Source organism: Littorina saxatilis, linkage group LG8, assembly GCF_037325665.1.
Source record: "Littorina saxatilis isolate snail1 linkage group LG8, US_GU_Lsax_2.0, whole genome shotgun sequence".
NCBI lineage: Eukaryota > Metazoa > Mollusca > Gastropoda > Littorinimorpha > Littorinidae > Littorina > Littorina saxatilis.
Genome location: NC_090252.1, coordinates 68501215 through 68521214, shown reverse-complemented (window position 1 = coordinate 68521214; position 20000 = coordinate 68501215). Strand labels below are relative to the sequence as shown.

The following is a 20000-nucleotide window of genomic DNA, read 5'->3' as shown; positions in this document are numbered from 1 at the left end:
GTCTGTCTGTGTCTGTGTATGTGTGTGTCTGTGTCTCTATGGGTGTGTGTATCTGTGTGTCAATAACCATCCATTGTATTCCACTTGTAGACTACAGAAGATGGCAAGGAAGTTGCCAGACTGAGGGGCATAGGCCTTGTCCGACAGTCCCGACTGCTCCACACCCTGTCGCTGTCCGGTGCACGATGCGAGGACAGTGCCGTGTACACGTGCACAGCGGACAATGGCGTCGGTCAGCCAGTGTCCAGTTCTGCTGCTCTGCGAGTTCTCTGTGAGTATACCTAATATACACTAAGAGCCTACTGCATGTTAGAATGAACATAAAGTGGTGCTGTCGACATGAGCTCTACAGGTGGTGTAGTGGTATAAGGGAAGCAACCCGTCATTAGTTATTTTTGTCTTTGTGTAGCTTTTACTTCCTGCCAACTACCACGACTCTTAGAAATGGGTTTATATTGTTCCCCCTCTGGGTTTTGTGTATGTGTGTGTGTGTGTGTGTGTGTGTGTGTGTGTGTGTGTGTGTGTGTGTGTGTGTGTGTGTGTGTGTGTGTGTGTGGGCGGGGGGTCGTGGTTGTTGGATGAGGAGGAGTGGGGATCAACTCATTTTGAGCTTAGACCGGTGTCACGAACTGAAACCTCTGCTGAACAATCCTTCTCATTGCGGTCAATGCGCATTCGCCAATCTTGGACTTAAAAAAATGCGACCCTTTGACCGAACGAACCATGCATGGGTTAGGGTTAAGGTGTAGGGTTAGGATTAGGGTTAGCATTAGGGTAAGGGTTAGGGTTAGGTTGTTAACGACCTGATTAATCTTCCCATGTTAGCGCATGCGCATTGACCGCAATGAGAAGGATTGTTCAGGCAGAGTTTTCAGTTCGTGACACCGTGCACTTGGTTTAAACATAAGTTTATTTTAACAAAGGTTACAATCATGACATGTATACAAAGTTCACAGAAACAGCAACAAGCTAGAAGCTTATAGTGGTGTTCCTGCATGACAGTACAACATAAGGCGGTAACGGCTGAAAAATTTGTCTCAATTAACCAAATCTATTAATAACGTAATGAACGTTGCATAATGATGATAAAGAAAGACAGTAAAGGAAGGAAGGAGGGGGAGGTGAATTATGTGATTGGGGAGGGTACAGTTTAAATGAAAAGCAAGTAAACATGAAAAGAAAATTGAATGAAAATTGTACATCAAAACAAAAATCAGTTTTAGAATACATATATAATATTGATGATCCGTGCACTTGAAAGGTATGCATGTGTCCGTATATAACTGCTGTTGGCATCGTTTTCCTGGACGTGGTGATGCTTATTTGTTTTACTTAGCTGCCAACCGAACCTGAGAGACGTTTTATTCTACCAAACAGTTTATGCTTTTTAGCCTCACATTTTTAAGTGTACTTTTCTTCGAATCTAATCTGTTATGACAACAACGTAAACAGTCATTAACCTTTTCTTTCCGGAATACATTTGCTGTAACTTGAGTTCCCTTTTGACTGTCTTGCTGCCGCTGCTCAGCATACAAGGAGTTACCATTCGTGGGGCAACTTGATATTGAGAAATCGTCTCTGCCATTTGAATGTCAAGATTAGGCATACTACTATCACCAATTTCAGCCACCATATCACATAGGTAGTCTTACTCCGTCATTATAAGATGTTAAAATAATACTTTCCTGTGGAGGGCTGCCTAGGGCTGTAATGTGAGTGCATCATGTTCACACAAAACATTAACACTGCTTTATTTGCCCCAGTTTTGATTAAACCAGTTGCACTCTTGTCTTCATTCACAGTTGATTGCATGTGTGTATATCGTTGCCTTAGCTAGATGTGGTGGTGTTACACAACACAATAGTCAGATTTATCAGTGCTAGAGCGTGATCATTTTCATTATCAAAAACAAATAATTATTTTCCTTGTTTGTGTCTGTTTCTGCAACAAGGTACTATGCGAGTAATAACGAGCAGCTTCACCTCAGTGGGGGACGATGTTCCGCTCCTCACATTTGAAGGTCACCAAGGTCAGCTGGGATTCCAGGTCATCACTATGGAAACGCCCAATGCTGCCAGCTTCTTGTTCCTGGGACCGAGTTTAAATAGTTCTTCTCAACCGCCGAGACTGGGTCTTCTAAGGTTAAGATTGAGATTGTGTCATGTTTATTTACTATAAACATATTACAATACAAGAATGAGTTGTGAAGTAAACTGGGTTGTTTATTCATTTTATGTTTAAAATTCAGTTTGTTCTTCATTTTCGGTGAAAGCAACAGACATAAGCTGAAATCACCTCTGCGGAGCTTTATGCACATAGTTTGTGTTTACCCACTTGGGTGAACAGTGCATGCTTAAAGGGAGATATGAATGTATACGTAAGGGTATATATTATATTCCTGGATGGACAAATAATAATCAAGTCATTAAGGAAAATGCTTTAATAAGTTTGACGACCTACTAGTAAACCTAAAAACTGTTTCAATTATTTACAGTGCGGAATGCACAATGACCAGTGTCGCCTACAAGTCAAATTGCGTCATCACTGCATCAAACGTCACTGAACAAGATACCGGGTACTACACCGTCTCACTGGCCACCCACAATGAAACTGTCACTGTCACCTTTAGTCTCAAACAAAGTGGTAAGTTCTAACGATTATTTTTGTTATTAGATCTTTACGCAATTTGTCTAACAGATTGTTACCAGTGCTTTGGGCATTGCGTGTTTGGTTTTCACAATCAGCGTTACGTTGTTGTTGTTGCCGTTGCTGTAGTTGTATTGTGTATTTTCTTTTGGCTTCTGGCATGCCTGATTTTTTCTTTAGTTGGTTGGTTGTGTTTATTTATGTGAGAGAGATAGAGAGTTTTTGTTTCCGTTTTATTGCGTGCAATAGCGTTCAATAGCGCGTGCGATTTGTTCTATTCAAGAAAAGGAACTACACACACAAGACTTGATGTTTTATAAAAAATAAAAATATATAAAAAAAGTGTTATGTCGCGTCATGGATGTGCTATATACACAATTAAATAATGTTCTAAATTTGCCAGGCATTATCACGCATGTGTAGCTGTCGGTGGACATTTATATGTAGGTGCGTTAAGTGTGCAGAGTGCCTGTTCCCTTCTGCATGTTGCACACTCTATCATCTGATGTTACGATGTTCTGCCGTTGCAGAGAACATGTCTCCAGAAAGCTCCGACTCGGACACGTTAGGTTTCGCAGCCGGTGTTGGTGTGGGGATTAGTGTGATGGTTTTCTTTGACGTCGTGGCAGCAGCGATTTGGTTTGGTCGACGTCGGGAAAAATTGCAATGTGCAGGTAACGCGGTGTGTGCTTGTCTCTCATTCTTTCTCCTTTCCGTCTCCCCCCCCCCCCTCTCTCTCTCTCTCTCTCTCTCTCTCTCTCTCTCTCTCTCTCCTTCTCTCTCTCTCTGTCGCTCTCTTTGTCACTCTCTCTCTCTCTCTCTCTCTCTCTCCCTCTCTCTCTCTCTCTCTCTCTCTGTCTGTTGCTGTCTCTGTCACTCTCTCTCTCTCTCTCTCTCTCTCTCTTTCTCTCTCTCTCTCTCTCTCTCTCTCTTTCTGTCTCTCTCTCTCTCTCGCTCTGTCTGTTTCGCTCTCGCTCTATGCATTTAACTTCAAGTGTGCATATGTGTCTTTTTCGAATTGATGTTGTCTTTATATTTCAAGTTCACTTATGTCATTTACTTCCCACTGCTTTTTAGATAATTGGACATCCTGTGTGATGAGGAAGTGCATGTGATCACTGTCTTGTCAGAGATGATACCTATTTCACAATAGCTTTTTTGTGTCACACAATATATTGAGAACTATGGTACGAAAAGGATAAACAAAACCTGTAACACTAGCTCCTCCGGTGTTTTCTCTTTTTGCTCTTGTATGTTCTATTCTGGTATAAATGTTTTTTGTTGCAGGCAAAACGGCCGCAGCTGAAACAGAGACAGTTCAAAGGTAAAACCGCACAAGCACACACAGACACGCCTTTTGGTGTGTGTGTGTGTGTGTGTGTGTGTGTGTGTGTGTGTGTGTGTGTGTGTGTGTGTGTGTGTGTTAGCGAGTCTTTGCACTTTAGTGTATTGATGAATGTATGGTTAAATAGAGTGATATTTACATAATTACATGATTGTTTTTGTCGTTGTAGTTTACACTCGCGTATGGAAGGGAGAAAACAACGTCTGATTTGTACGGGTTAATGCTAACATGTAAGGTTTAACTATGTTTGTGTGATGGCTGATCATCAGTAAATATAAGAAGAGCGTTTTTATCACCTCTTCCTTTGTGTTGCCTTATTCCTCCCTTTGTGTTGCCTTATTCCTCCCTTTGTGTTACCTTATTCCTCCCTTTGTGTTGCCTTATTCCTCCCTTTTCTGTCGGTTTATCGACACAACGTCTAATATATTTTCCTCAAGTCTAATTTTCCTTGCTTCCTATCTCCATTATTCAATTCTTGGAAAACGTAGTATGTCTAGACCATCCTTTTTGCAGAGGACGCAGCACTAATTCTGGAATTGGGCTGTCCACTGATGTCTCCGATGCGCAAGGTAAGCTTTGCATTTATGTTTTCCGAAGAACAGGAATAAGAACGATGTCAAGTGCACACCCGCCGTCTATTTGGTTTCCATTTGTTTTATTTAGCTACGTTTTTGTATTTCGACATTCTTTGTTATTCTTGTCTTGTGTAAATTGGAATCATAGGTGAAATAGCAACAGGAGCAAAACTCCTGTACTTCAAACATCTTTTGAAAACGATTTGTTGCTTGGTGTTTTAGTAAATAAGCCATCAAGAACGTAACTGTCGTCACAAATCTTTTACCTCACCTCGAATTGTACCCAAAAAGTGTTGTCGCCTGCATACAAGAAAAAGCACGAACCTTTAGAGAGCTATGGAATCTGAAGAAGAATAACAATGTTGAGAAAACAAAATCCAAAAACAGATAGACTGCTTAAGTTCGAACATTCAGAATCAAAAAAAGAATTGGAGGTTTTTGGAACGTTTAGTTTTGTCAATAACTAAACGTTCCAACATGTACAAGTACGGCGACCCAGCTTTCTGTGTTTGTATCTTGAGTGTGTGTCTCCGTCGCGATATAACCTTGAACGGTTGAAAACGACGTTAAACACCAAATAAAGAAAGAAAGTGTGTGTGTGTCTACTTAAAAGGCCACTAGATTGACGTCCTAGAACATGTAACGTTTTGTTGTGTCAATAATTACAAGATCCAATAACCTACATGTCTTGCTTTTTGGTTCTCAAACTCTAAAGCAAAATCCCCTGACCTAAACAAGTAAATGACACCAAATAATGGGTCTGCTCACCTCTGTACCTAAAATGTTTTCCCAATTGTTCAGTGGGCAATGACCCGTACGATCAGCTGAAGCAGGACGAGATTGGCCTCAGATCTATTTACGAGGTCGTCGGACAAGGTTCACGGATGAGCGGAGCAACACCGATCTCAGGTGAGGCTTCCCGAGCAATGCTTCAACAACTCCTGTGCAATGCACAACGATGTAAAGTCTTTCACAACTACAGGTTTAGGGGGTAAGAGGGGGGGGTAACATGATTGTTCTGAATCTCAAAGGCTTTCTTCGTCGCTGATAGGAAAGTTTCCAGTTATGGAAAAAACACATTTCCGGGTTCTCAGTGATGGCAGAACATCCATACTGCCTGCTCTCTCTTTCCTCCAAATCGTGCACTAGAATTCTAAGCTTGGACTTGTTTGTGTCGCTGGGATGAATAGTACAGGACGAGAGGTCGCTGTCATACTGTTGTTAGTTTAGAGGTTCAACAACGCTAAAACTGCTGATTTTGGAAGCTGGATGTGGGGGTCAGGGCCGGACCAAGTTCTTTTGAGGGGGGGGGGGGGGGTCCAACTGAAGGCAGGGGTCCAGGGGCCGCTGAGGCCCCGGTGGGGTGCAGGGGCAACGCCCCGCTGGGGGGTCTGGGGCGCAAAGCCTCCCATAAGCCGAGAAAATGTTGCATTTGTGAGGTCATTTGTTGGTCTTTCCTTGCAACTGGGAATCAAAATTACACATTTTCAACAGTAACAAAACACGCGGAAGTGGGAAAGGTATAGGGGCGAGCACTCAATGATCTCACAGTGTGCAGTACAGTCCCTTTCCGAAACATCGGCTCCCCGATAGCGCACATGATATCTTGTTGCAATCGGTTCTCTGATATTATCAATACCAGTGATAGTGTAGCGTGTGACTTGACTTGTGGCCTATGATGATGGACTTATAACGGGGAGGGCAGGCCGTTGTCGACTTGATGTTGTTCATAGTTTGAAATTGTTTTAGAAGACCAAATAAACTAAGGGAGTTGGGGAAAGAGCTTAAAAAGTCCACATATTTGTTTTCTTTTCTCTGAGAGGTACATCGGATGGCCAGGGGGGGGGGGGGGGGGCGGGGGGGGGGGGGGGGGTCCGGAACCCAGGACCCCCCCCCCCCCCAGATCCGGCCCTGGGGGTTGTCACTGTATAGACAACATGATAGCTGTGTTTAAGTCCGTAGAGACAAAAAATAAACCTGAGTTTGTGCAATAAAGTAAGCGGGAAGTATTGTATATATCGCGTTATAAATGGATCCTTGATCTGAGGATATATGTTGTGTGTACTTAGATCGGACTCACTGCTGACTGCACGCACATAATTAGATTCTGCACCATATATTTTGTTTACACTTCTGTGTAATTGTGATTTCTTGTAATGAAATATAATCTAACTCTTATCTTATATGAGTGAATGCCGAACAATAAACTTGCAGACTATTATGTACTAACACCATTAACTATATACACATTCAAATGTAAAAACTCTGGTTGATTGGCTCACGTAAGTGTAGCCTATGCGATGGTAAACTTTGTCTGTCTGTGCGTGCGTGCGTGCATGTGTATGTGATAGAAACTTTAACATTTGACTAAACACCAAAATACTCATTTCTTCTGGTTACTTTCCAAGCACCATCTTCAAAGTATTGAAGCAATGATCAAGATTTTGTCGGCATGTGTGTAGTTAAAGTGTGTATCCAAAAAAAACGGGTGGTGGGGGGGGGGGGGGGGGGGTTGAGGGGGTACAAGCATCTGATTGGTTTGTGTCGTGTGTGGTATGTAGACCAGGTCAGGGGTCAATATCAGGTCAGGTCGCGTGAAGGATGGTGGTATAGATTCACTTTTCAGTTCTCACCTCGATTGGGGGAAGACGATTTCACATTGTTCGGTTTCTTAGCTCACGAAAAATAGATTGTTCAGTTTCTTAGCTCAACAAAAAATAGATACATGTGTTTGTTTGCTTAACGCCCAGTCCATCACGAAGGGTTATATCAGGGCAGTGCTGCTTTGACATTTAACGTGCGCCACACACAAGACAGAAGTCGCAGCACAGGCTTCATGTCTCACCCAGTCACATTATTCTGACACCGGACCAACCAGTAAAAATAGATAAAGAAGATACCAAAGGGAGATTTCCTACAGTTTGATCTGCAAAGCGTTTTTACAATGTCTGCGCGAGGAAGAGCTGTCGAAAGTGCAGTGTCGATCTGGCAGTCGTGTCCCCGGGAAGTGCAGACAGATCTAGTGTCTCCCACTATTTCAATGTATCACCTAAGCTTACTGATAATCCGGTTTGTTTTTAATTTCTTTTTAGTTCAGCAGACACGGATGGCAAACACAGTGCTAGGCAGTCACCTCTAGTGAAATGAGTTGATATAAAGTGCCTGTAATGTTTGGATGTCTTTGTTCTTGGTTCGATGTATGTGAATTTCAAGACTTGCAATATAGTCTCAAGTTAAATCTGCCCGAATAAAACTGTCCACCTAACATGCAGATAATAAGGAAACGGAAAGTCATACAAATAGATAGAATCAACAAAAGTATAAGTTTCAGACGCCTGTTTATATACTATCACGCCACCTCCCTCGAGACTTCACTCCAAAAGATGTTTTTACGTTCAAAACGTAAAAAAGGGGTCACTGACAAAAATGCCAGTTAAAGTTTAGAAAATGATAATAACACGCTGATCCCGTGTATAGATAGGAAAGTTACTGGTCTGCCTAAAAGCGCGAGTTATGCAGGGGTGTCAATCACAAACATGAAAGATGACTATGCGACCCGTAAATAGTTTATCTCCACAACTGCTCCGTTGATTGAAGTGCCGGCTGGCGTGGAAACAAAGCAGGGATCAGTGGAGATATCAGGCGCCTCACTCAGTCGCTGAAGGTCCTCCTCGTAGTTACCATAAATGGTAAGAAATGTAGAATGGTGGGACAACAACAGCGACAGCAAACCACCAGAACACCAGGTTACAGCATACCCGCAACACCGCAGACATACGTAGATAGGTAAGAAGGCTGCAACAAAAAGCATCGGTGCACTAAACATTCCACGCTACCCTTCACACTCCAACTTTAAACATGTCAACCTTCTATATTTCATAGAGCACGTGGGCCTGCACAAACGAACTTTTAAAACAACAAATCAGCTATTTTCCTTCCTTCTCTCCATATCTGCAAAAAAACATATACAGATTATACTTTTAGCGTCACAACGAGCATATTATGCGCTAACCTGAAAACAACAACGGAGAGTATTTCATTCCACAAACATAGACTCGTCAACACCGTTAAATAACGATTTATTACCTCAACAGCCAAATGTAAGTAGCTCTCCTTTAAGCGAACCCGCTTCCTTTGTATGGCTTCCGTCCGTCGACGAATTTCCTGCCACACCCCCTCTTGTGCTGAATTATTTCATGCGTTAGAATTCCTCCCCCGCTCAGCCAAGAAACCTGACGCCTCGTCGTCAGCCAACATGTAAACAGCGAAAGGTGGTCTCTTCTTGAAGTTCCTAAAAGCCCTACTGTACAAGCAGAACGGCACGTTGATATAAAGTGATGTATCTAACGTGTTGAAAACCATCAAACTCTTAGGAAGAAGACAACGACCCTCCTCTCTCGCTGCTGATGTTCAAGTGTATCGTATGTCTCTCTCAAACAACCTTGAAAACATCACGTGACTCCCCGTGTCACATATCCAGTTCAGTCACAGCCGATTTTGCCCAGACAGCAAAATCACCCACGTGGAACCCCTGCAAAACGAAATCCCCGTGCTCAGCTATGCTCTGTCAGCTAAACACAGCCCGTTGCACAAAAGCACAAGCGCTTTCCATCACAATTTGAGAAAGGCACCCCACAGAGTGTTCCTTTCTCAATGCATGTCACTAGATCGTGACACTGTCTTGTCTTTAAAGCTGTGGTCTATTTATGACTTTCCGGGGCTACGAGGTTGAAAAATAGGGATACAATCATGTACAGAATTCTGTACAGCAAACACTACCCGAAACCCCACCTATACGGCGTGTATGACCTTGAGAGCTTCAGTCAACGCTTGAATTTTGCAGGGATAACATCCGGTTTGCTCTCTCAAGACTGATCATATTATTATCTTCAAGAGAGATCAAGGGGAAAAAATAAACGCCCCGGCGAAGATTCGAACTCTCGACCTCGAGACTTCGTGTCTCATGTCCTAACCACTAGGCTACTGCGCCAATCGAGAAAAAGAAGGAAAAACATTGATATGAATTCATGTTATGTTATTCTTGAAGCAGCATGATTTATATCTCTATCCGCCCATTGTTCAGAAGTGAATACATGTATAAATATTTCTTAGTTGTCTGTTTTCAACTGCACAGAGTTTTAGAGAGATTCAATTACTGTTCTTGTCATTTTTCTTGCATGTTGTAAATAGAGATATCGCAGCTATTTGCATGGCGCGAATGTCGTGTAGCATGACGGTGTAAACATGTACTGCGATTCCGTGAAACATGTTTGCAAATAAAGGCAAATTTTGAAAGCAATTTTTACAATTTTGCAACGCATGAATGGTAATTCAAGCGTAGAATGATATAAAATTATCATTTTTTTTATCTTTGAAAACACTAGTGAAGTGGCCTAGCGGTTAAGACATCGGCCCCGACATTTTGAGGCCCCGAGGCCTTGAGTTCGAATCCCTGCCAAGTCGTTTATTTTTTCTGCTCGATCCTTCTCGACAAATATGCTCAGCTCTGAGAGAGCAAACCGGATGTTACCACTGCAAAATTCAAGCGTTGACTGAAGCTCTCAAGGTCATACACGCCGTATAGGTGGGGTTTCGGGTAGCGTTTGCTGTACAGAATTCTGTACATGATTTTATCCCTATTTTTCAACCTCGTAGCCCCGGAAAGTCATAAATAGACCACAGCTTTAAAGTTTAATATGTCGTTTTCTGCTGATGCCTGAACAATAGATCACTAGCTAAGCACACGAAAACGAAAACACTTAACAACAGACAGAAGTAAGAAGATTCGTTCTCTCAATGTCCATACTCGTAGATTCTTGTTATCTCAGATGTATTGATTTTTGTTTTAGGAACAGCCGACTGTTAGAATGGAACAATACTAATTACACTGATGATGATGATGATGATGAATATTGCTAGTTGTAGAACTAGTAGTAGTAGTAGTAGTAGTAGTAGTAGTAGCAGTAGTAGTAGTACTAAGTAATAGTAGTTGTTGTAGTAGTAGTAGTATTTGTTATTACTATTGTTTTTAATATTTGCAGATGCTGACGGGTACGAGATACCTGTACATATGTCAGAGAGCAATGCCCCAGCAAGACAAAGGGTTTATAATACGTGAAGAGACATTGAGTGTTTGTTTTCGTACGCACACACACACACACACACACACACACACACACACACACACACACACACACACACACACACACGCACACACACACTCACACGCACACGCGCACTCGCGCACACACACACACACACACATACGCGCGCACACACACACACACACACACACACACGCGCGCGCACACACACACACACACACACCCACGCGCACGCACACACGCACACACACACACACACACACACACACACACACACACACACACGGATACAAATAAATTAAAGTGATACCAATGTTGACTTTGTGGGTACAGGATTTCTGAAAACTGGAAATGTGTATCTCTTGCACTGTTTTATTTTGCTAGAGCTTAGCCTGTAAAACAAAACATATATCAACATATGTACAACATTTCTGCAGTGAATAGTTTTGAAACTAACTTGACATCCGTGAACTAACATGTTTTGATTTAACGATTTGCTTATTTTTCATTTAATACATGTTTTAAAGTCAATCTAAAAGCAATTGTTTGTTTTGACCATACGCTACAATTACACACACATTGAAGCAAATGCTCACTAAATGTTAACACAAACAGTTCCGTTTCAAGAATGTTGTGGTCAAACGAGAAAAAGTCGCGTAAGGCGAAATAACAACATTTAGTCAAGCTGTCGAACTCACAGAATGAAACTGAACGCACTGCATTTTTTTCACCAAGACCGCATACTCGTAGTTTTGTCAGTCCACCGCTCGTGGCAAAGGCAGTGAAATCGACAAGCCAGAATAGTGCGGCAATGGTCGTGCTGAGTAGGATAACACGCTTTTCTGTATCTCTGTTCTTTTTAGCGGGAAAAATGAGGGCGTGACAGTGCCGCCTCAACTTTTACAAATAGCCGGATATTACGTCATCAAAGATCGACAAAATAAAACATTCCCAGGAACTCTAATGTCTAATTTCATAAAAATCGGTCCAGTAGTTTAGTCTGAATCGCTCTACACACACAGACAGACAGACAGACAGACAGACACACACACACACACACACACACACACACACACACATAGACACACATACACCACGACCCTCGTCTCGATCCGCCCTCTATGTTAAAACATTTAGTCAAAACTTGACTAAATGTAAACAAGTCGCGTAAGGCAAAAATACAACATTTATGCTGTGCATAAAATCATTTTTGCATGTTCAGATGTGCGAGGATAGACAAGAATTTAAGATAAAAAGTTTTCCGAAACCGGACAATCAGCCAGCGCCAGCCAGCGCCACAGTCACCACCACAACCACATGAAACGTTCATTGCCAGTTTACGCTGAAAATGTTTATTGGTCGACACCACAGGTCGTTCATTTTCAGCGCAGATAATGCATACAAAATCAGTGGAATATTTTCATAAATTCCACAAAAACTATGATTGACATAATCATATACATTGGGTTGTACATTTGCATAAATTCACCAAGAACAAAAATTGTCTTACACATCATAGATGGCATTGTCCACTATGTATTAGCTTACTGTTTTTTGTTCTTGTTTCCAGCTTCACCAACAAGCTGTCAAATTTTACTAGACTGGTCACCGGGTTACTTCCCTTTATCTACCGCTTTCTGCATCCGCTCATTAGACCATCATCAAAAAACTTATATTGGCAACTCTAAAAAACAATAAACATTGTGTTTTAGCCCAATTAAAGCACATCGATTAAATACATAATGTCTGTCATTCACCACCAATCCGGCGGTACGCGCCCACACAACTACGTTATGGTGGAGTAAGGGGATGGCGGTGGGGTTGAAAATTTTCGCACAGTTGTTTGGGACGTCTGGCACTGGCTACCGCAGATGCAGAAATGGCAGAGAGACTGATCTTGGGCCGGCTGGCCAATGGGAAGACGGCATTCCGCTCATTAGTTATGCATATGACCTGTGCTCTGGCACCGTCTATACACCACAATCTCGCTTCTCTTCACACCCAAAAATATCATTTATGCTGTGCATAAAATCATTTTTGCATGTTCAGATGTGCGAGGATAGACAAGAATTTAAGATAAAAAGTTTTCCGAAACCGGACAATCAGCCAGCGCCAGCCAGCGCCACAGTCACCACCACAACCACATGAAACGTTCATTGCCAGTTTACGCTGAAAATGTTTATTGGTCGACACCACAGGTCGTTCATTTTCAGCGCAGATAATGCATACAAAATCAGTGGAATATTTTCATAAATTCCACAAAAACTATGATTGACATAATCATATACATTGGGTTGTACATTTGCATAAATTCACCAAGAACAAAAATTGTCTTACACATCATAGATGGCATTGTCCACTATGTATTAGCTTACTGTTTTTTGTTCTTGTTTCCAGCTTCACCAACAAGCTGTCAAATTTTACTAGACTGGTCACCGGGTTACTTCCCTTTATCTACCGCTTTCTGCATCCGCTCATTAGACCATCATCAAAAAACTTATATTGGCAACTCTAAAAAACAATAAACATTGTGTTTTAGCCCAATTAAAGCACATCGATTAAATACATAATGTCTGTCATTCACCACCAATCCGGCGGTACGCGCCACCACCTGATGACTCACATCAGGTACCGCCACCAATCAAAATCGACCTTTCTCGGAAAGTTGCATTGCACACTTTCTTATAATCCCAGGCTGCACTGCACACCTGTGATCCCATGTTAATGTTCTGCTGCACTGCACGCAGACATGTGCCTGACCTCCCCCTTTCTGTTGCACTGCACACAGAGAGAAGCCCTACGTTTTACCTGATCTACCAGTTGTGCACCCTGATGTAAGACAAGAAAGCGTTAGAAGACCATCTGCCCGCCTGACGGATTTGAGCGTCCGATGCCCCGTTCCGAGCCATGTGGGAGGCACCCCCAATCCTAAAGCTATGCGATTTGAAGTTCTGTTTGGGCAGGCCACAAAATTGGAAAACCAACTGTAGTTGCTCGTTGAATTCCCTGGCCGTTATGGGTGCCCCCGACATAGCTCGGAACAACGGCCCCGTTGCGTTCCCACGAATGCTCATGTAGGCCCGCATGGCCTCTACCGCGCATGGGACGCCTGCCTTGGCTTTCTCTACGGTATGGGTAACTGGTTTTGCGCTAGATTTGAAATTGCGGAACGTTATGGTCAATGCCTGTCCGTCCAGTCGGACATCTCCCCTATGCAATACGTTTTCTGGTTCCCGGGATACCGCCATTTCCCCCACCCGCAATAATGAGTGAAAGGCCAAGGTGCACATAGCCCGGAAACGTATCTTCTCGTAGTTCTCCCCAATGGCCACCTCGCTCTTCTCCATAATTGAGTTAAGGATAGGGACAGTAATGGGCAACCTTGTATCCTTCCCTTTGTCACCCACCCTTTTGCACCCCTGCAGTAGTCTTTTGACAGTATAATCAATAGTGGGATCCCCTAACCCATTCAATTTATGGACGCAACTGATTGCTGAAACTGCGGACATCACCGTTGAAGCCGCCTTCCCTTCCTCATGCAACGAACCAATGTACAGACACACCGCTGCAGTGCTCATTGGCAAGGAAGTAGAAAACCCTCTCTGTTTCAAAAAACTAGTCACGCTCACCCAGGTCCTTCTATATGCTTGTTGTGTCCCTTTGGCGTACGAGGCTGTCAACAGCTCTCCTAGTCGCCTATCCCCCCCAATTGTTCTGGCAGAGGTGAAATCCCAACCGGAAGTGGCTCTGCATGTGGACACAATTGCCGGAACCTCGTCATCGGAGTGTCCAGAGTGCCCAGCCATGCCTGAGTTGGATTTTCCACCCGTAGAGGTGGTCGATCCTGCGGGCGATGCCTCAGGCGCCGGCGTCTTGGCGGCCCGAATCTCCGCAATCTCCTTCCTCAGGGCCTTCTGCTCAGCAAGGAGCTGGGTTAGCGACTCCTTCACGCCCATTTCGTCCTCTCCTTCAGCCTCCTCGTCTCGAAACCTCTTCGGGGGCTGCTTTGAGGGACGCCCCGGTCGCTTGGTTGGACGCTTCGACATCCTGAAACATTTCAAAGGCCACTAAGCATCAGGGGCCTATTTTTTTTTTTTTTTTTTTTTTTTTTTTTTTTTTTTTTTTTTTTTTTTTATATATATGCAGCACGGGCTGTACCAATAAAACATTCCCCATGAAGTCACAACCGGTTCTACCAAACCAGAACCAACAATGACGTCACTCCAGAAGCTGGAAAGGATATTCCCTCCTATTCCACTCCCGGCATCAAAGCTCTGCGTCTGGCGTCTTCGGTAGAACCCAACCACTTCAGTCTGGGAATAAACCTTGGTACCCCGTTCGTGCTGCATCTACACTCCTATTGTGGTTCTGCCCTCAGCACGAGAGTACACCTAAGAAAACACTGTCAATCTGATCATGCAGCACGGGCTGTACCAATACACATTCCCCATGAAGTCACAACCGGTTCTACCAAACCAGAACCAACAATGACGTCACTCCAAAAGCTGGAAAGGATACCCCATCCTATTCCACTCCCGGCATCAAAGCTCTGCGTCTGGCGTCTTCGGTAGAACCCAACCACTTCAGTCTGGGAATAAACCTTGGTACCCCGTCCGTGCTGCATCTACCCCTATTGTGGTTCTGCCATCAGCACGAGAGGATACCGGCTATCACTATTAGCCCCCACTTCCCTCTCACCCGCTGAACAACCACAACACCTTCTTACCTCATTGGTCTATATGCCGACTGTCCAACAGAACTTTTCTCAGTGCTCTGTACAGTAGCATGTGCCCCGACCCTGACAGATGAATCCCATCTGCTAAAAAATGTTTCTGATACTGAGCAAACTTCTCTGCTGGAGGGAAAGCCACGTAGTGGGGGAACAAACCCACTATCCTGTGTGCCGTTTTCAGCTGTTGATGAAGAAGCCTATTCACCTCCCTGGCTATGTCATTGAAACCCCCCCAGCCACTGTATCTCTGTGTCATCCCTGACACCACCACTACTGAGTTTGCCAATGTTTGCACCCTCACACACAGATGCCACAGCTCACGAAACACTTTATTCGGTGTCGTTCCGGGAACAATATTATTGTCCCCCACCATTAGCACTATCACTCCCCATTTTTTCCGGGTGAAAATGGCCCTGTTCTGTTCTAGCATTGATTCAACGTCGCTTATTTTTCGGCCCCCTCTCCCATCGAATATCTGCTCAAAACCATCAAAACCTAAATCTGGCCGCACCCCCTCATCTGTGTTCACAAATCGCTGAAACCTCCACGTGAAAGAGTGCCCGACCACCGCACAACTTGTAAACATTTTCGCTCCCGCCGTCTTTCTTCACAAAGAAACTAGTCACGTGACCGAGCGATTCGCGTTGCCACTGCTCGGACCAATTTTAATGCCAGGAGAAGATGATACTGTCTTCTTTTCTCCCTGAACACTTTTACTGACGGCTGTCAGCTAATTGTACCATCACCGTCTACCTAGCTATCACCCTCGTTCCTTCGAGTGTCACTCCCGGCAAACGTGAAACCACGTGTTTCTGCCTACGGTGCCACGCTGTCTCCCAGTTTCCCAAACTCCAAACTTTCCTTGCAGACAACTAATTGGCCCCACTCGAGCCTATTACCGCTGTTTCGATCTCAATCGCCCCTCTCGACAATCAAGCAACAAAACAAAACAAAACAAGGTAAAAGTACGTGTACCTTCTCTTTCCAAAATCCTTGAAACGTTGAAAATTTTCGCACAGTTGTTTGGGACGTCTGGCACTGGCTACCGCAGATGCAGAAATGGCAGAGAGACTGATCTTGGGCCGGCTGGCCAATGGGAAGACGGCATTCCGCTCATTAGTTATGCATATGACCTGTGCTCTGGCACCGTCTATACACCACAATCTCGCTTCTCTTCACACCCAAAAATATCATTTAGTCAAGTAGCTGTCGAACTCACAGAATGAAACTGAAACTTAAAACTTTGCGCGACAAGCTCTTTTCTTTTTGTTTTATCCTGATAAAGCAATCCTTGAACTAACAGAAAACATAACTTTAAAATAGCCTCATCACTTTTACATATGGCCTCAGGTGTATACTCCAGCCTAAATATCTTAACGAAAACTAAAAGTGTGCAAAGTTTCAGAAAAACATCCGAGATAACCTCAACGTTAAGTTTTTTTGTCCACGGCCATACCACCGGATACATATGAATTGTAATACTCACCAATTACTCAGGTGAGTCAAAACGCAAATGCTTATGTACACGACTTTTCGTCATCGACAATTACAGTGGAACTCCTTTTTGACACCCCCTACCCCTTTCCCCAAATAACAAGTTCTCCCTCCCCATTTAGATCCTCCCCCCTTCCCAACTGATTGAAGACTCCATCTCTGCTTACCCCCCCCCCACCAACCATCCTACCCAATTGCAGATGCCCTCCCTTTTTAAATCCCCCCCCCCCCCCCCCCCCCCCCGAATAGACTGCCCACTGTAGTGTTGTAAGTGGAACACGTAATTAAGAACAAAACACAGCTGGTGTGTTTTAAACAAGGAGGTTTTAATGAGACGCTGTGGTAGGCATGTGTACTCATCAGTTCCAATATGGCGTCTGCCCAGAGTGAGGCTGGGTGATGACGCGTACATGACGCGTACATGTATCTATGACGTAGTATGACGTTATCAGGACATCACACCCACTCTATCAAAACGCAGTGTTTTCGGATGTTCTATTCACAAACTCTGAAAGTGTACCCCCATTGTCTGACTCCCTTTTCAAAGACATTGTTTTTCTCAGATCTCAACTTAGGTCTAAAGGGGAGGGTTCCGCTGTATATTACCCCCCCCCCCCCCCTCCCGACAAAAAAAGACTGTTCCAGTTTCACAAAATAATGTTCAAGAGAACGTTCACGTGTTACTGATGTTGTGTTTGGGGAAAAATGGCGGAAAAGAACAAAACGTTGAAGGAATTGTATAACACAGGAAGTCGGTGCAACAGGGCGATAATCATTTAAGGCTTGGCGTCCGTAGCTTTCCACGATGTGGCACATTCTTGACACGCCGTTAGATGCATCAACCATAATGTTCCACTTTCGTTTGACAATAACAAGTTGTTGTCATTAGTGCTCCGATTGTTCGCTTAGTTGATACGCTTCGCTGGTCTCGCTGAGTCCCGCTGTTGTCACTGACTTCGCTGGCTTCAGAAGATCCTTAAGGGAGTTTAATCGTCATCCTCATTTTCAGCTGCACCTGGTGGGGCAATTCACAAAACTTAAACATCTTATGCTCTGTCTCTGTCTGTCTGTCTGTCTGTCTGTCACTCATTCTCTCTCTCTCTCTCTCTCTCTCTCTCTCTCTCTCTCTCTCTCTCTCTCTCTCTCTCTCTCTCTCTCTCTCTCTCATGTTACTATAACTAGTGTTTTTGTTAGATTTAACCTTATTACAAAATCAGAGTTAATTAGTTATTCGTTTGGCTGTTTAAAAATATGCAAATATGTAGGGGAAGGGCTCCTGATATGGACCACTTTTTTGTTTCATGCTGATAACTAGCTTGTTTTCTTGCGAAGAAGTTTCATTTTGTGTTTGGTAGTCCTTCTCTCTTAGGTTAACCGTTAGGCCTAATTAGAGTGAAATAGCTGTGATAGACACTCAGCAAAAATTAGATACAGACAAAATCACAAATGGTCCATATTAGGAGCTGTAAAAAGCCCCCTATACTTCAAAATAACATGATACAACTTAGTGTAGAAGTCAGACTGATTAAAATATGCTTTATATTTATCTGTTAAACGTTTCGGGTTGATGAGAGCATTATTTGAAGCACACCAGGAAACTAAAGAAGCTTATCAAAAACAGAGTGAAAATAAGTGAAATTATCAACTTCCACGAAAAGAAGACTTTTTGTTATATTTTGTTTAAAGCTCGAGGGCTAGTTATAGGTTATTTCCAGCAAGCTTCTTAATGAATTAATGAAAATAGCATTCAGCTTTTATTTTCTTCGATTTGTTGAAGGTGGTCCATATTAGGGGACTCGCACATACTTTGAGATTTTGCTATTATTTTTTGTTTGCAGTAGAAACTCTGGGTCAACACTGCTAAAAATGTAACAAATACGGTCTTAGCTGTCAGATATAGCAATGTTTGTGTGATAAAAGCTTTGGCTGTGGACAGAAACGAGTCCGTTTTAGGAGGCAAATTTAGAGTGAATGCTGCCAAAATAGAAAAAAAACCTAACGGTTTTGAGATTTGTGTTTCTGCAACTGTTTTGACATGTGCAAGTTATCAAGAGAGGGTGAATACAGCGAATAAAATTTTTTTGAGCGCTCTAGCGCCGTTAGTTTGTCAGAACAGGAGGTGGTCCATATTAGGAGCCGGTCCATATTAGGAGCCCTTCCCCTATGTCATTTATAATGTCATGTCTGTCAAACAGGGACAGGTTGGAAGATTAGGCATGGCCTAAAACCTTCATCCCTTCGTAATACAGTTTTGAATCTCTATCTGAATCTGTGTGTGTGTGTGTGTGTACGTAACCGCTTGCGCGCGCGCGCTGTTTATGTGTGTGTGTGTGTGTGTGTGTGCGTGCGTGCGTGTGTGTGTGTGTGTGTACGTGTGTGTTAATGTGTGCACGTGTATGTGAGAGACACATGAGAGATAGACAGCTAGTAAAGAGAAAACGCCAGAGAAAGAAAGAACGCTCGAGAAACAATATGACGTCATTAATCATCATAACAATTCATGACACTGTATGTCACGTGCCGTCATTCCATTCTTTCCATAAGCTTACCATCCGGAAGAAGGAATTGACGTGCCAACATATTGATTGTAGATATAAACGTACCTAACCTGGTTACTGGTGTGTTTTCTTGTTATCTGAATCTCTCTCTCTCTCTCTCTCTCTCTCTCTCTCTCTCTCTCTCTCTCTCTCTCTCTCTCTCTCTCTCTCTCTCTCTCTTTCTCTATGCGGGTAAATAAGTCGTTAACTTAGAAAGCGCGAAATGCGTGTGAACATAGGAGAAGGGCTCCTAATATGGACCACTTTTTGTTTTATGCTGATAACTTGCTTGTTTTCTTGCGAACAAGTTTCATTTTGTGTTTGGTAGTCCTTCTCTCTTAGGTTAACCGTTAGGCCTAATTAGAGTGAAATAGCTTTGATAGATATTCAGCAAAAAGTAAAAACAGAAAAGAAACTCGGGGTCAACACTGTTAAATTGTGACAAATACGGTCTTAGCAGTCATATAACGCAATGTTTGTGTTATAAAAGCTTTGGCAGAAACAATTCCGTTTTAGGCGGCAAATTTAGAGTGAACCATGCCAAAAGTGAAAAAAAATAGAAAAAGC

General features: G+C 43.2%; 3 protein-coding genes across 5 annotated transcripts in view; 1 reads left to right on the top strand and 2 right to left on the bottom strand.

The window, feature by feature from the left end:
• The window catches only part of LOC138974237 (uncharacterized), a 20323-nt gene extending 9500 nt beyond the window's left edge, over positions 1-10823 (top strand). Inside the window, exons 7-14 of one of the 2 annotated variants that reach the window (XM_070346962.1) lie at positions 91-271; positions 1952-2141; positions 2495-2643; positions 3177-3320; positions 3934-3970; positions 4505-4560; positions 5368-5475; positions 10608-10822. In XM_070346962.1, coding sequence (XP_070203063.1) covers positions 91-271; positions 1952-2141; positions 2495-2643; positions 3177-3320; positions 3934-3970; positions 4505-4560; positions 5368-5475; positions 10608-10684 — 942 coding nt within the window. In that variant the 3' untranslated portion in view covers positions 10685-10822. Of the gene's footprint in view, positions 1-90; positions 272-1951; positions 2142-2494; positions 2644-3176; positions 3321-3933; positions 3971-4504; positions 4561-5367; positions 5476-10607 lie in introns of both variants that reach the window. The other variant, XM_070346963.1, reaches the window with a different exon arrangement.
• Positions 10824-12010: 1187 nt separating this feature from the next.
• LOC138974236 (uncharacterized) lies at positions 12011-16570 on the bottom strand. Its single transcript, XM_070346961.1, has 2 exons — positions 16378-16570; positions 12011-14717 (listed from the first exon to the last, which is right to left on the bottom strand). Exon 2 carries the CDS (start codon positions 14714-14716, stop codon positions 13484-13486), a length of 1233 nt encoding a protein of 410 aa, XP_070203062.1. The 5' UTR covers position 14717; positions 16378-16570; the 3' UTR covers positions 12011-13483.
• Positions 16571-17727: 1157 nt separating this feature from the next.
• The window catches only part of LOC138974253 (uncharacterized), a 39580-nt gene continuing 37307 nt past the window's right edge, over positions 17728-20000 (bottom strand). For both annotated transcript variants that reach the window (XM_070346978.1, XM_070346977.1), the window contains exon 10: positions 17728-17911. In XM_070346978.1, the coding sequence (XP_070203079.1) occupies positions 17883-17911 (29 nt within the window). In that variant the 3' untranslated portion in view covers positions 17728-17882. The remainder of the gene's footprint in view (positions 17912-20000) is intronic.